Source organism: Prionailurus bengalensis, chromosome C1 (assembly GCF_016509475.1).
Source record: "Prionailurus bengalensis isolate Pbe53 chromosome C1, Fcat_Pben_1.1_paternal_pri, whole genome shotgun sequence".
NCBI lineage: Eukaryota > Metazoa > Chordata > Mammalia > Carnivora > Felidae > Prionailurus > Prionailurus bengalensis.
This window is the reverse complement of record NC_057345.1, coordinates 25,645,579-25,660,999: the sequence shown is the minus strand read 5'-3', so window position 1 is coordinate 25,660,999 and position 15,421 is coordinate 25,645,579. Positions and strand designations below refer to the sequence as shown.

The 15,421-nt window shown below is 45.4% G+C and overlaps 1 protein-coding gene across 1 annotated transcript in view; it reads left to right on the top strand.

Moving 5' to 3' along the window:
* The window catches only part of CSMD2 (CUB and Sushi multiple domains 2), a 543,771-nt gene that overhangs the window by 335,569 nt on the left and 192,781 nt on the right, over nt 1–15,421 (top strand). The window contains 3 exon segments of the mRNA XM_043573327.1: nt 2,184–2,399; nt 3,818–4,006; nt 8,779–8,948. Coding sequence (XP_043429262.1) covers nt 2,184–2,399; nt 3,818–4,006; nt 8,779–8,948 — 575 coding nt within the window.

Genomic DNA, 15,421 nt, shown 5'->3' with positions numbered 1-15,421 from the left:
TGGCCAAAAGAGCCCCAAGCAATCAGCACAGCTGGAAGAGTCTCAGTTGTTTACTCATCCTTAGAATGCCAGCCAAATGTTTATTCCTATGGAGGGGCTGTGTGTGCACGCTAAAGAACAGAGTGTGGGGCTTAGGGCTTAATCAACTCTTGACTCCTTCTACTGTGTCTGACCCACTCTCCGCCCAACCCGTGCTCTAGCCCAGAGGAAAGGACATATATTCCACCAAGCCTTTTCCCAAACTCTGTAGACTGAGAATGGTTTCTCATGTGCACACATGTTAATGTATTGAGAGTATAGGATACACGTGGGCACACATACCTGTGTGTCTCCAAAACGCTCACATCCCTCATGCCAAAGAAGTCTTCCCAACCCTCCAGGAGTAATTGCCACTCTTCTTCTATGCCCCCATTCTGGACTCTCACTATTGATGTGTCTGTCTCCTCCACTAAACTGGGAGATTTTTCTCAGGGCTTAGCTCAGGCCTGGCACTTAGTATGTGCTTAGGATCTGCTTCTTTGAGGAAATAAATAGATGCATCTCAGTTGTCTGGGCACAGGGCATTACAAGCTGCATGCCTGGCTCTACCACCTCTGTGGGGCTCTGTTTCCCCTGCCCACCCACCCCCATAGAATCCCAAATACTCTGGGGTCACCAGCTCCTGTCAACAGAGAAGCAAAAATATGAAAACATCTAAACTGTTTTAGAATGAAGAGCTTGGATCCAACCATCATTTATCAAAAGCCTGTCAGTAATTATCTAGAGAAGTATTCCTCAAACTTTTATGTGCCTACAAATCTCTTGGGCATCTTGTTAGCATGCACATTCTGATTTGGAAGGTCTGTGGTAGAGACTGAGATTCTGCATTTCTAACAAGCTTTTGGGCGATGCCCATGCTACTGGTCCATGTACTTTTAATAGCAGGTGGACCCAGCCCCCCTAGTCTACCCAAGCACCTGCCCTTAGCACATCCAAGGCATGTATTCCCATAGGCATGCTGACGTGTGGGTGGGCATACATGTACACACATGCCCACCCACACACAACTGCCATCTGGATGAGTTCAAGAGTTGCTTTGGGTGTTAAGATCCTGCCACCCCATCTTTCTCACCACCTGACCTGCCTCACCAGCTGGCCACTGTTACTGCCTGCTCTCTCTCTATAGCTTGAGAAGCTAAAACCTTCTCGGTCAACCCCTACAGCCAAACTGCACTTCAGATCCCAGCTCTGCCACCTGCCAGCTGGCTGACCCTGGACAAGTGACTTTATCTCTTTGTGCTTCAGTTTCCTTGGGTGTCAAATGGAGACAAAAATAATCATACTTATGTCATTGGTGGGATTAACTGGGTTTCATATCTTCTCTTCCAATTGATAGGGACCAGCTACAGGGCAACTAAAACACACGGCTTGGTGACACACAGATACTTAGTGCTGAAACGTTAGTGAATATTATTGTTTTTCTTTAGTGCTTTCCAGTCTGCCCCTAGCACATTCTGAACTATGTTCAATATAGCATGTCACTCTGAACTGTAGCTTATTTTTTTTAATGTTTATTTATTTTTGATAGAGAGACAGAGCACAAGAAGGGGAGGGGCAGAGAGAGGGAAACACAGAATCCGAAGCAGGCTCCAGGCTCTGAGTTGTCAGCACAGATCCTGACACACGGCTCGAACTCATGAACTGTGAGATCATGACCTGAGCCAAAGTCAGACACTTAACCAACTGAGCTACTTAGTAGCTTAGTAGTTTAGAAGTAGCTACAAGTAGCTTAACCCCTAGCTACTTGTTTAATGTCTTGTATATCATATCCCCTTGCACCTACTTGACCCTGGATCCCAGCCCATAGGAAGCACCCATCAAATATACAAATACTTGTTGAAAATTAGTGAGTGAATCAGTGAATGAAAAAAGGCTATGAGGCATTCTCATGGATCTAGCCATAAGTCTCCCTTTCAAATTTGATGGCCATAAAGCAGTTGTCCTTCTCCCTGACTTATGGACAGCGGCATGTTCTGGTTCATTTGGGTGCAATCATTCCTGTTCACCCGTATGTATCGATCAGTACATGCTCGCAGTCCTACTCACTGATACAGGTTCACAAATGTTTGTGCAGATCCTGTCTTGCATCTGGGCTGCTTCAGCCATCTCACTTTGTCACCCGGACCCTTCCGGTCTCTTGGCAGGTGTGTTCTTCACATTCCACACCTTCCACCTGGAGAGTGGCCATGACTACCTCCTCATCACTGAGAATGGCAGCTTCTCCCAGCCCCTGAGGCAGCTGACCGGCTCAAGGTTGCCAGCCCCCATCAGCGCTGGACTCTATGGCAACTTCACTGCCCAGGTCCGCTTCATCTCTGATTTCTCCATGTCCTATGAAGGATTCAACATCACCTTTGCAGGTAAAGCATGTCAGGTCCCCTGGGGGAAATGATGGCAGAACATTCTGCCTCTCCCTCTGCTGCCAGCCTCTGGTCTTCCCAGCCCATGGATATCGATCCACTTTCCAATCTCTGGGAGAATGACCTCACTGCTGCAGCAAAGGATAGCTGGGTTAGACACAAGGACAGACCTCCCTGTAATGGGCTGGGAAGCGGGTTTTTAGGGGACTCTCCTTCCCTGAAGGTGTTTAAGATTCACTCTGAAAATCACCTACCCAACTGGTTGGACTAAGAGGTCCCTTCCTACCCTAGTAACTCCTGATTCGTCTCCTGATTTCACTTCCATTGTTTCACAATCCCAGCAATTAAAAAAAAAAGTAAGAAGGGGATTTGAAATTAACATATTGGAGTATTTGAGTATCGTTTGGGGACTTCTTCACCAATGCTAATTTAGTAGCAATAGATATTTATCTCTGTGTTTAGGAACCCTGAAAAGAAAGCTCTTTAATTTAGTATTCAGGGAGAAAAGAGGACCCTTCATTCTTCTTGTCCCAATTACTCCCACCACTCTTGTGCCATTGCCTCCCAGAACCCCCTTCTCATCACATGGATTTCCCCAGGACAGGAAAGAGATATATGGCCTCTAGGAACTGGGACATGGCCAGCTTAATCCCATGCTGTCCCTCCAGCAGAAGCCACCTGCCATGTGCCTGGGCCAGTCTGGCCAGTGGGACATATCCAGTCACTGTGTCTCCTCCCATATAAGAGACCCTCCTTCTCTTTACCAAATAGAGCCCCAGGGACTGTGTCCCAGAGGGAGATACCCTTGGGGGACAATTGAAATTGTCACTTCTGTGCCACCACTAGAAGTATTGTGCAGATCCCTGGCTGATAAATGCCACCCCATCATGCTTGCCATCTGCCTCAAGTGTCAGCGTTACCGACATAGCTTTGAGTGAAGCATTTGGATTCTTTCTCCGGGTGTAAGTTGCCTTCGGCTGGGTCATACATTCTGACCCCTAGGACCAAGCAGATTGAATTTATCTGGGTCAGTGCCTAGGGAGAGAGAGGCTGGAAAGTCTTCAAGCCCTGAGGCCTGGGGTTAATATGGAGATGAAGGGACAGAGGAGGGAAGGGTCAAGTCATGAGGAACCTCATAAATACTCCCAGGAAGCATGTTTCCAGAAACACTGTGTCCTCTCTCTGCTTGCAGTATAAGGCATCCCCACAGCCCAAAGCACTGTGTTCCTCACCTCACTGTATGTCTCTCTCACCCCTGTTCATCTTGGGGTCTCTCTTCTTTTCTCTTTACCTTTTGTGGGTCAGTGTGCATATATTCTGTACCTCTGTCTTTATCTCTGGCTCCTTACTCCCCAGTGTTTGTGTCTATATGTTTCCATATTCTGTGTCTGACCCCAGCTCTCCTGCTGCTTTTCCAGAATATGACTTGGAGCCCTGCGAAGAGCCTGAGGTCCCAGCCTACAGCATCCGGAAGGGCTTACAGTTTGGCGTAGGCGACACCTTGACCTTCTCCTGCTTCCCCGGGTACCGTCTGGAGGGCACAGCCCGCATCACGTGCCTGGGGGGCAGACGGCGCCTGTGGAGTTCGCCTCTGCCAAGGTGTGTTGGTAGGTGGTCACGTGCTTTCATTTTGCTTCACTAATGGGGTGGGCCAAACTTTAGTCGATTGGTATGAGGTAGCGAAACACATATGGGCCAAAAGGCCAATAGGCCTGGGTTTGAGGACTGCCTGAGCACACACTCTTGCCTGCAGTGGGGCATTGGGTGGGAGGCCTGACCTCCTTGCCAGTCTCTGGAGGCTGTTCAGAGCTCCAGGCTTCAGGGGTGGGGAGAAGTAGGGTGATAGCCCAGGGAGCAGGGACAATTGCTGGCTGGCCCTCGTTTATAAAGTTGATGGCTCTGCTTGCTCAGCACTTGCCACACAGGGCTGGATGGAACACAGGCTAGATAGTGGAGTGCTTACCATGCTAGCTGTTAGCATAGAACCCATGCGTCCCATGAAATCTCGCATGAAACCCCAATATACCCCGTAGCTGGAAGCAGCAGTGACTGACTGAAACAGGAGCCCTGAGGTCAGCCTTGCCTGAGACATCCCCGTGGAGCCTGGGGCTCTGCGGAGGACAATTGTAAACAGGCTGGCAAGATGGGCCTGGCTGGCCCTGTATGGTCACACAGGTTCAAGGTCGGGTCTCTGCTCAGCCACTTCCCAGCTGTTAGATCTTAGGCAGGCCACCAAACCCCCTCGGCCTCAGCTTCCTCGTTTCTAAAACAGAGATAACAATGTTCAACTCAGAGGCTTTATTCCAGTTTAGATGACATAATTTACATAAACCCAATGGGGTGCTGTATAATTATCATCATTCTGCCAATAACCTTTTTATTGTTATCTATCAATAACCAAGAACCTCTCACAATCTCAGAGAGCAAACCTGAAGACACATGGATGCAAAATTCCATTTGGATCCATTAAATAATCCCAGAGCTTATCCTTTCTCCTGTAACTACCCCCCCCCCCCCCGCACCTGACCAACAGCATCCATGCACCCTGACCCGGGCACACATTGAAGCACACACATTCAGACCTACACATTCCCCCATGTACATTCAATTTTTCTCCAGCTACCAGAAACTCATTCCTTCTCCAGGAAAACATCCTCAGCTAAGTAATTCTGGGGGAAATCTTTCTTGAATGGGATTATTCAGGACCACAGATGCACACACTCCTTAAGCTCTTGCCTCATTGATCTCATTACATAAACTCATTCTTTAACTTATTATTCCAATTACTGTTTGTTCATGACACCTCACAATATTTTCATTATTACATTTGTCTTCTGTTTCGTGTGTTATTAATAATGCACGGCAATTATAATCACCTCTAATTACCACCAGCCCTGCAACAGAGCCTCAGGCTGGAGGTATCATGGGAAAGCCCACCCTGGGGATGCTCCCAGTTGCTACATGCACTGTGGGTGTAAATTGGATAACTTAACCCACACAGTGTTACCAGGAGACATTCCCAGCTGTGAAGGAGATGAACAGCTCTGGGCTCTAATTCATGGTGTGATAGGGTGACACAGCCCCTGACCTCAGGGACCCTTGGACTTGATGTGGAAGAGACAGCCCTGACTCCAGGGGACCCAATCTGCAGCAGGAGACATGTCTCTGTCCTTGGGAGCCCTGGTGTGATGGAGAAGAGCAAACCCTCTGCCTCCAGAGCCCCAGACTGATGGATAAGACACAGCCCCTGCCCTTAATGAGACCTCTCCTGATGGGGACGACAGAAGTCACAGATGCCACAGTCAGTGGCAGGACTTTCCTGTGCATATGACTGTTTGTTTCTCCGGCACAGTTTGTTTCCATTTATACTTGTGTTTGGCTTTTCAGTGCATCTGCTCACCTCCCCTGTTACTTTGGAAATTCTCCCAGAAGCAAATGTCTTGTCCCTTTACCTTCCTGTACCCTCCCCGGTGCCCAAGACAAAAGCCCTGGCAGGGAGTCAGGCTCTGGTGGTCAGCCAAGGACTGGCCCCATCTGAAGCTACCAGCTCTGTGTCCCTCCTCATAAAGGTGTTGGGTGGTGGCAAGAGGAGAGGGGCATGCTGAGGCAGAGATGAGCACAGAGCAGTTGTGCTCGAAGCCAAGACCAAGAAAGGTGTCCCATAACATGCCAAAGCCCATGCTTAAGGGAAGCCAAATTTAGGAACTAGGCAGAGGGCAAGAGGCATCAGGAATAGCGAGGGTGCCGTGAACACTGGGCAGCTAACGCACACTTCCCAAGAAGCTTCTTGGGCTGTCTGCCAGTCCCAGAGCACAGGCAGTTAAGGCTCCAGATGGAATCAGGTAAGCCACGTAGATTCACCTGGGATGGATGGGGAAAGAGAGGAGGAATAACACTTGTTGAGGGCCTACTATATGCTGACCAATCCTCATATGGTCACTTATTTTATCATAAGATCTCATGTATTTATTCTCTATAGTCTTATACAGATGCTATTATTGCCCAGATGAAGGCAGATGAAGAGAGCGAGGTTCAGAGTGTTGATATAACTTGGCTGTTCATGCTCATCTCACTGCTCCACAGGCCTCTCCCTAGATGGAGGGGAATAATGCTTCACCCCAGAAACAATGGAGAGCTGCTTAAGAGTGCTGCCCATGTGATATGACTGAGTAATAATAACATGGCTAAAAGCCTTCAGCACCCTCTCCCCAAATCCCTGCCCTCATCCCAGGGCACCCAGAAAATGTACACGGGGTGCCTGTCCACTGCTATTGCTTTAGTTTTTTGCCCCAGCTCAGCACATTCATTGTACATATTTGGACACTTTGCAAACAGGCTCTAAGACAAATGGTGGCTGTCTTGGTCAGTTCAGGCTGCTATAAGGAAAATGCCATGGGTGGCTTAAACACTAAATATTTATTTCTCATGGTTCTGGAGCCGAAGCCACCCAAGATGGAAGGTGCCAGGAGATTCAATGTCTAGTGAAGGTCCTCTCCTAGCTTGCGGGAGGCAACCTTTTTGCTGTATCCTTACAAGGCAGAGACAGGGCTCTGGTCAGTTCTTCAGCTTATACGGTCACTAATCCCAATCACATGCCAAGGGCCGCACCTCCAAATACCATCACATTATAGATTAAGGCTTCAACATACGGATTTGGCACAGGATCGTGAACATTTAATTCATAGTAATGGCTTATGTAAACTAGGAAACTGAAGCTGTCCTGAACTGGACAGAGCCCAGGGAGTAGGGTCCATTGAAAAACTAAGGGCCTGTTGTAGAACACAGACATGGTCTTCAAAGGTCTAAGGAGCAGCCTGAGGGACACAAGAATATAAACCAAGACCACAAGAGGCTCAACTCTGTATCACAAGTTCCATCTACACTGCCTTGGCCCAGTACACTTCAGGCTTAGGACAATTAGGGTTAACTAGGTGGTGCGTTGGTCGGTGGCCCATTGATTGACCTCAGAGCCCTTCCAGCAAATACTGTGCCTAGAATAGGGATACTGAGGGATAGTTTGGAGAAAGCAGACTTGCTACTGTCAACCCCAGAGATTCAAGACATGCTCCAAATTCTCCATATGTCCAGACAAATAATGTGCCTGCCATCTGGACTTGTATTTACATCCTTCTGGAACCTAATTATTTTTAGGATGGTACATCTTCTGAGGTCAGTGTCCTCCATATTCATTCATTCATTCATTTGGCAAATATTTATTTTACAGACAATCTGGGCTGAGCCTTGGAAGTTCATAGATTCATTAAGCATGACCCGAGCCCTCAAGTAACTCACAGTTTAGGTGGAAGATGCCGGCAAGTAAGAAGCAATCAGGGTGCAATATGGTAGGCACTCTGATATAGGGAAGCACAGGGAGAGGATCTATTAAACACCCGAGAGAGATAATTGCAGGGTTCTGCAGCCCTGCCCTGCCACCGAGCTACCTCCCCTTTCATCTGCTCATGCCTGCCCTACCCTGGCACTGAGTGGGTGTTGGGCATAGAGAAATGTGACCACATCCCAGAGGATCGACAGTGGAGGAGACGGAAATGTTAACAAATAGGTGAAGTAAAATGTGGTGACTGCTATAAATAAAGATATGGGAGTAATGGGGAAAGAATGACTCATTCTGGAGGAGGAGGAAAAGACTTCAAGAGGAAGGTGTGAATTCATTAGCTGTCAAATGAAACAGGGTTTCAGTGGGTCTATGCTAAAACCTTTTCCAAAGCCTCAGCAGCCTTAAATTCCAGGACCAGGAGGGTTGGGCTCTCAGCCCCCTCCTCTCGGTGAATGGAGAGAATTGATCTAAATGGTTAAGTACCAGATCCTTTATTTTTAAAACAGGGATGATAACTATGCCCACCTTATGGGGTTGGTTGTTGTGACTAATGATTGAAATAATCCTTGTAAAGTTTCAGGATGCTAGCAATACTTACTCAGTTTTCACCTCTCTGAGTTTCTATCCTGCCGTCTCTCCTCACTTTGACCACCCCCATCCTCCCTGCCATCCTCCTCAATCATTCTGCTGCTGTGATACTGTATGAACAGGTATGGAGAAGGGCTGCCTCATGCCACTAAGAAAGTACAGGATGCCTGGTGGGGTAATCTCTATTCTTGCCGATGAGAAACAGACACACAGAATAAGACAGAGAAAGAAATTGGGCAGAATTTCTTTAAAATGCCTACAGATGGGCAGATACTTTAAAAAAAACTTTGATATGCAGTCCTATAGGCCGGCAGACAAATGGACAGAGAAACAGGCATTCGGGCAGATAGACAGGCAAACAACGTGCCATCTTTGTGAGGTTCTCCAGCGCTGTAAGTTGTTTTCCACATGTGGCTGATGGGGGTTAATCTGTGATTATTGTGATTCTCTTTCCAGCTGAGTGTGGGAATTCAGTCACGGGCACTCAGGGTACATTGCTGTCCCCCAACTTTCCTGTGAACTACAATAACAACCATGAATGCATCTACTCCATCCAGACCCAGCCGGGGAAGGGCATTCAGCTGAAAGCCAGGACATTTGAACTGTCTGAAGGAGATGTGCTCAAGGTAAAACTGATAGATTTCATAGAGGATGTGAGTTACGGTATACAAAAATGTGCTCAGCACCTACTTGTTTCTCTCTGTGTGAATGACCCAAGCTTTCTTCTTCCCTCCTGAGTTCCAGGATATTGTCCTCACTTGTCTGGGAGAAAGTGAGAACCCAAAACAGAACAGTCCGTGAAGGTCTAAGAATGTGACTTTAGAGTTTGCTTAGGACTTGACTGTTCTCAAATACATAGGTGGTGGAGTACGGGTTGACTGCAGAATAAATAATAATAATAATAATAATAATAAATTCAGTTGGAGTGGCCATTGGGTCAGGTTTTTCATCGTGACTCTGACCATCATGCTGGATAGTGAAGAGCTCATAGATTGTGCATCTGTGCGTGTGTATGTGCATGTGCATTTGTATAGATATGTGTTTGTGGATGTAGATCCTTCATAAATACATTTCCACGTGTGTATGAATCTGAGTCTATGTGTTTGCTTGGTTCAAGGGACCAGTGTTTGTGCAGACTTGTCTCAGTGTATTTTGTGCATGTGCATCTGGGTATGTCTTGAGGATATGTTTCTGTAGACTAGCAGGGCTGTTTCAGCAGCTCAGTATGCCATGGTGCTGGCCCATATGTGGCAGCAGGGTTAAACAAAGTGGATTTAAAGAAGTGACGGTGCTTGATTATGGATTGTTATGACACTGAGCACACGTACAATTTGTATTTCTTTGTGTGTATGTGATTAATGTGTATCTCCAGTAATGTATGGTGTGTGAGTATGTGTGTAATCAAAGCATGGACTCTGGAGAATTTGTCAAAGAGATGCCTTATTAAAATGGATTATAAGGAAAACCTCACACAGAGTTGTCCATTTTCATCCAATGCCAAGAAACTTTTTTAGCTTATCCTAATACAGTTTTATTCCCCATAGCCAGAGAAGTCTTGACATTAGAAACAATCAGAGGTCACTACTCTGAAAAATCCAAAGAGCAACCATTAAGTGATCCCCATCCCTTAGGATTCTCTCTGGATATGATGAATGTACTGTGCTTTTTAAGCAGAGATGATATTCTTGACTCATTCTCTAGGGCATGTGTTTGCTGGGGTACGTGAGTGGGTGTGGGTGTGGGTGTGCACATGCATTTGGAGGGTGTTTCTCACTCTAAACTGATTATCCTTGAACCCATGAGGTGACCAGTTGGGACCGGGTATGCCTGAAATAAAATATGTGAAGCAGCCCAGGGGGATCAGGGCCCAGTCACTGGCTTCTTTTTTTTTTTTAATTTTTTTTAACATTTATTTATTTTTGAGAGACAGAGAGAGACAGCATGAGCAAGGGAGGGGCAGAGAGAGAGGGAGACACAGAATCCGAAGCAGGCTCCAGGCTCCGAGCTATCAGCACAGAGCCCAACGCAGGGCTTGAACCCACAAACTATGAGATCATGACCTGAGCTGAAGTCAGATGCTTAACTGACCAAGCCACCCAGGTGCCCCCACCCCAGTCACTGGCTTCTTAAGCTCTACTTTGCAACCTCTGAGCTCCCCAGACAGAAAAACGGTGCATCTCCTTTTAAGTGAGCAATATACAAGACTTTATAATTTCCAAGGGCCATGTCTTCAGGCATCCCCCAGACCTCACCTCTCTCCATCCATTTGTTCATCATCAACACCAGATCTTCAGAGAATATAACCGGGGTCAGCAAGGCCAAGGTGATTTCTTCTCTTCAGAGCTGCAGATGGAATTGGTGAAATGTAGAGCCCTTCTTGCATGAAGGTCATTGCCAACCCTGCAGTGAAAAGAATTCTGGAGACATAATTTTCAGGTTTTAAAGGGAATATAGCAGCAGTTCTGTGCATGTGGTCTGATAGGATCAGCAGAAGGACTCCTTGGCTGCCAGAGGTCACATGGAGTGTGGCGGCTACCTGAGCCTCTTCACCAGGGTGGTCTAAATTCAAAGAAGCACCTAAGACATGGTCAACAGGTGTGCACACCCAATTACCCTGTCCATGTGGTGTCTAGGTGAGCAGCTCAAATGAGAGAAGAGAGACTTTTTGAGGCACTCAGGGTAAGAAGGGAGAGACACAGGCCATAAAACCCAGGTCAGAGGTCAGGGAGGACTTGTATAGGATGCAGGACCCCAGGTAGTCCTGCAGGGTTGTGGAGAGAGAAGGATGAATTCCTGTTTTATTGGGGGATGTTCCCAGTCTTCAGACTTTGTCTTAGAGCCATCTGCCCAGCTGGTCCTGCCACCCAGCCTTCTAATAGTGGGCTCCGCCTTCTTGCCGATGACCTTCCTCCTGCTGTGCCCAGGCCTCCTGAGTGTCCCCCTCAGAAGGCTGGGCTATGGCTCTGACATGGCACAAAGGCCACTCATGGGACCCTGTGCCCCCCATAACTCCTATAGAATGGAACCTGGGGAAGGGAGGGCAAGGCACCAAGGGAGATGGGATGGCTTCGTGTCATCCCTTCCTGCTCTAACTCTTTTCCTCAGATCCTGGTCCTCCTGAGGGAGAACCTGGGACATGAACAGGTACAAAACTGTTTCAGAACTAAAAGAAACCCACAGTTTGGTTTCCCAAATAGTCTCCAGAATGGCCGTTCACCCGTGTCAGCCGTAGCGGCACTGCTGTGCCAGCCTGTGACTCTGGTCATCCTCGACAGGAACGTGTGCGGGAGGAGCCCAGCATACCAGTCAGCTCCAAGAACACCTTGTTCTTGCTGTGCTGGAACTCACCCATCTGCCGGAACACTGGCAAATTCCTCACCCTGAGGCCTTGCCTTTCCCTGCAAAGAAATCCCGGTGCACACCAAGGAACTCCTGACCTGTCACCTCCTCCACACCTTATTTATTGCCCAAGATACAATATATCATACATCTGATCAACCTTCCAATCTTTCCATATAGTCTTGTAATCCTGACCCATGGAGTGACTCTTGACTTGCATTTGTGACCCCTGATCTGTGTCTTACCTTTAATTACCGAAAATCCCTTAAACCATGCCCCTATACATACTTCAGCTTGTCTCCCCTAATTACCCGATTCCTTTTATTTTGGCCCCCACCAGAATTTTGCTCTGACCTCAGTAAGATAGGAAGGGCCTCTAAATTGCAATGGTATGGAAAGATACCCTCCAGCTGAAGATGGCAAATGAAACACATGTGTATATATGTATATGAAACCATCCTGCACAGGTCCCCACTGAAATGACTAAAAGGATACAAATGCAGGGGAAAGTGCCCTCACCCATGGAAATTAGGCAAGGGCACATTTCACATATAGCTTAAAAGAATTTTCGCCAAATGGAATATCCAAAAAAGAACCCACGTTGAGAAAGGGCCTAATCAAAGTATGATTCATGTACCTGAAGTGAATCCTGCCCATGGACTCAGTGCCAAAACCCTTAAGGAAATCACATCTAAGAGCAGCAGAGCCTAGAGCCAAGGACATGCCATGTACTGTTGGCCTGGACCAGATCTCAATACCACTAGCTCTTCCAGAAGTGTGCTAGGTGTGAGAGACCACACAGAGCCACGATTCCCTCTCAGCAGGACGCACTGGGCCTGACTTGGCTTCTGTCAGCAAGTCAGATAAAGTAGGGCAATGCCGTGGTTGGCGCCCAACAAAAGTGGTCAGGCTCATCAGAAAAGAGGCTGCCACAATCACACATGCATACTTTAGCACCAGGAGCAGGAGAACTCCTGCTATGCCCTTTTCTCGCTAATTCCTCCGATCCCCTTTAGACACCACTGGGCATTTCCATTCTCCTATTTTATTCTCCCTCTGTGATGGTGTGCTAACAAGAAAATTAATGGGATATGTATAAATATTCCAGAGATCAGAAGAAGGGGACCGGTCTGAAGAGAGTGAGCTAATTGCCCCTCTGTAAGCAACAAAGAAGTAAAACTTTAAAAGCTCCTAATTTGTATTCTTAACAGGATTTGAGAGAATATCATATTTATGACACAAAAATAGGCAATAATGAAAACTGAGCAATCCAAGATGAGGAAAGATTAAATTGAGATGAAAAACAGGATCACCCAATTAAAAAATGGAATGGAGGCCAGGAACAAAAATGGTAAAGCACAGAAAAATGAAATCAGTTTGTTATAAATTTAAGAATTTCTCTCAAGTCTCATAAGGAAATTTAAAAGAGGATTCTTTTATGTTAATAAAATGTACAATCAATCCACAGTAAAACTTTATGTGCCAAATAACATAGCACGAATAAATTAAATAAAAACTGCTAGAAAGGGAAAAAACAAAAATAAAGTTAAAGTCAGGGTGGAAGATTTTAATATACCTCTGTTAGTCTCTGACACATCACCTAGGTTAAAAATAAATAAGGATCTAGGTAGCTTGGATAATATAACAATAAGTCCAAAGAAAGTAGGAGAGAGAGACTTCTTAAAGTCAAAAATGACAGAATAAATACAGCTAAAAATACAGGAGCAATTGTCAGCAAAACCAACTGGTTCCTTGAAAAATAACTAATAAGAGACACAAACCTTGCAGGACTGATCAAAGAATAAAGAAGCCACAGGTACAGAATTTTAGGAACAGAAAAAGGAACAGTCACAGATGAGGTAGAGATTATGAAACAACCAGAAAATATTTAGGAACAACCCTAAGCTAAGAAATCTGAAAGCTCAGGTAAAATGGGAAATATTGACAGATAAAAAGTACTAATATCAAGAAAAAATAAGGGTGCCTGGGTGTCTCAGCTGGTTAAGCCTCTGACTCTTGATTTTGGCTCAGGTTATGATCTCACGGTTTGTGAGTTCTTCATGAGTTCGAGCCCCACCTCAGCCTCTGCACTTGTGTGGAGGTTGCTTGGGATTCTCTCTCTCCGTCTCCCCATCTGCCCCTCCCCTGCTGCCACACTCTCAAAATAAATAAATAAACTTAAAAAAGAAAAAATAAAAACCTGAATAAACCAATAATTACTTAAAAAACTGGATCCTCAGGCACCTGGGTGGCTCAATCAGTTAAGTGTCCGACTTCGGCTAAGGTCATGATCTCACAGTTCATGGGTTCGAACCCCGCATTGGGCTCTGTGCTGACGGTTCAGAGCCTGGAGCCTGCTTCGGATTCTATCTCCATCTCTCTCTGTCCCTCCCTGCCCCCATGCACTGTCTGTCTGTCTGTCTGTCTCTCTCTCTCCCTCTCTCTCAAATATAAATAAAACATTAAAAAGAATAAAACTGGATCCTGCCCATATCCTGTCTCACAGGCCCCAGGCGTAGACTATTTTGCAGGTAAACTGACAAAAGTTCGAGGAATAACTAATCCTGCAATAATCAGACTGACTCAGAAAAGAGAAAAATTAGCATCCATATCCTAATTCATTTTATTTAAATGAGCCAAGTAGAAATATTGATAGCAAACTGAGTGAGGGCCATAGAAGAACAAACTATTGGACTAGTCACTTATCATAGATCTAAACACCCTACATACATACAATGTCATATTGAATCTAGCTGTGTCTGAAAGCAAAAATGACCAAGTGGGATTGATTCCAGGAATGTGAGGATGTGTCAATATTAGAAAAGCTCATGATATTATGTACTAGACAAACCCTATGAAATTGCTGTCTTCGTAGGTCAAAACCAGTCACATATTGGCAACTTCATGTGATTCAACCTAATATCCTAAACAGATTAGAAGGCAAAAGTATGTGATCCTGCCAGTCACCTCAAAACATCACATGATGAAATTCAGTATTCATTCATGATTCTTAAAAAATACCTCAAAACTATGAAGAAAACTTTATTAATCTGATAAAAAGTTCCTACCGACACCTATGGCAAACATTTTTCTTAATGACAAAACTTCCAGTGAAGCCAGTAGCAAGACATGAGCTCTGTTATCACCACTAGTATTCAACATTTTGCTGCAGATCGAAACCACTACAATCAGATCAGAGAAAGAACAAAGAAACTATAAAAATTAGAAAAGAATATATAAAATTATCTCTCTTCTATTTAGAAAATATGAAAGACTCAATGGATAACACATCAGAACCAATAAGACAATTGAGCAAAGTGGCTGAAAACATAAACTAAACTAAACATAAACTAAAATATAATCAGAAAAAAAAAGAGCTCATTCCTAATGGAAGCAAAAACTATAAAACACCTAGGAATAAGTCTAAAAGATGTGCATCATCTTTACTGAGAAAATTATAAAACTTTATTTGGAAGGACATACAATTGAAATAAATGCAAGGAGGTTTCACACTCATGGATGAACAAAGGATATGGACAAGCAATTCACATAAGAGGAAAGTGGAATTATGGGTAAACACATGAAAAGATCCTCACCCTCAGGGATAATCAAAGACATACAAATTGAAATAAGATAGCGTTTCACACCCATCAAATTGGAAAAAATTAGAATGCCTGAAAATACCAAGTGTTGGCGAAGATACAAAGCAATCAAAGCTGTCATACGATGTCAGAGGGATTAAATTTGTATTACTCTTTGG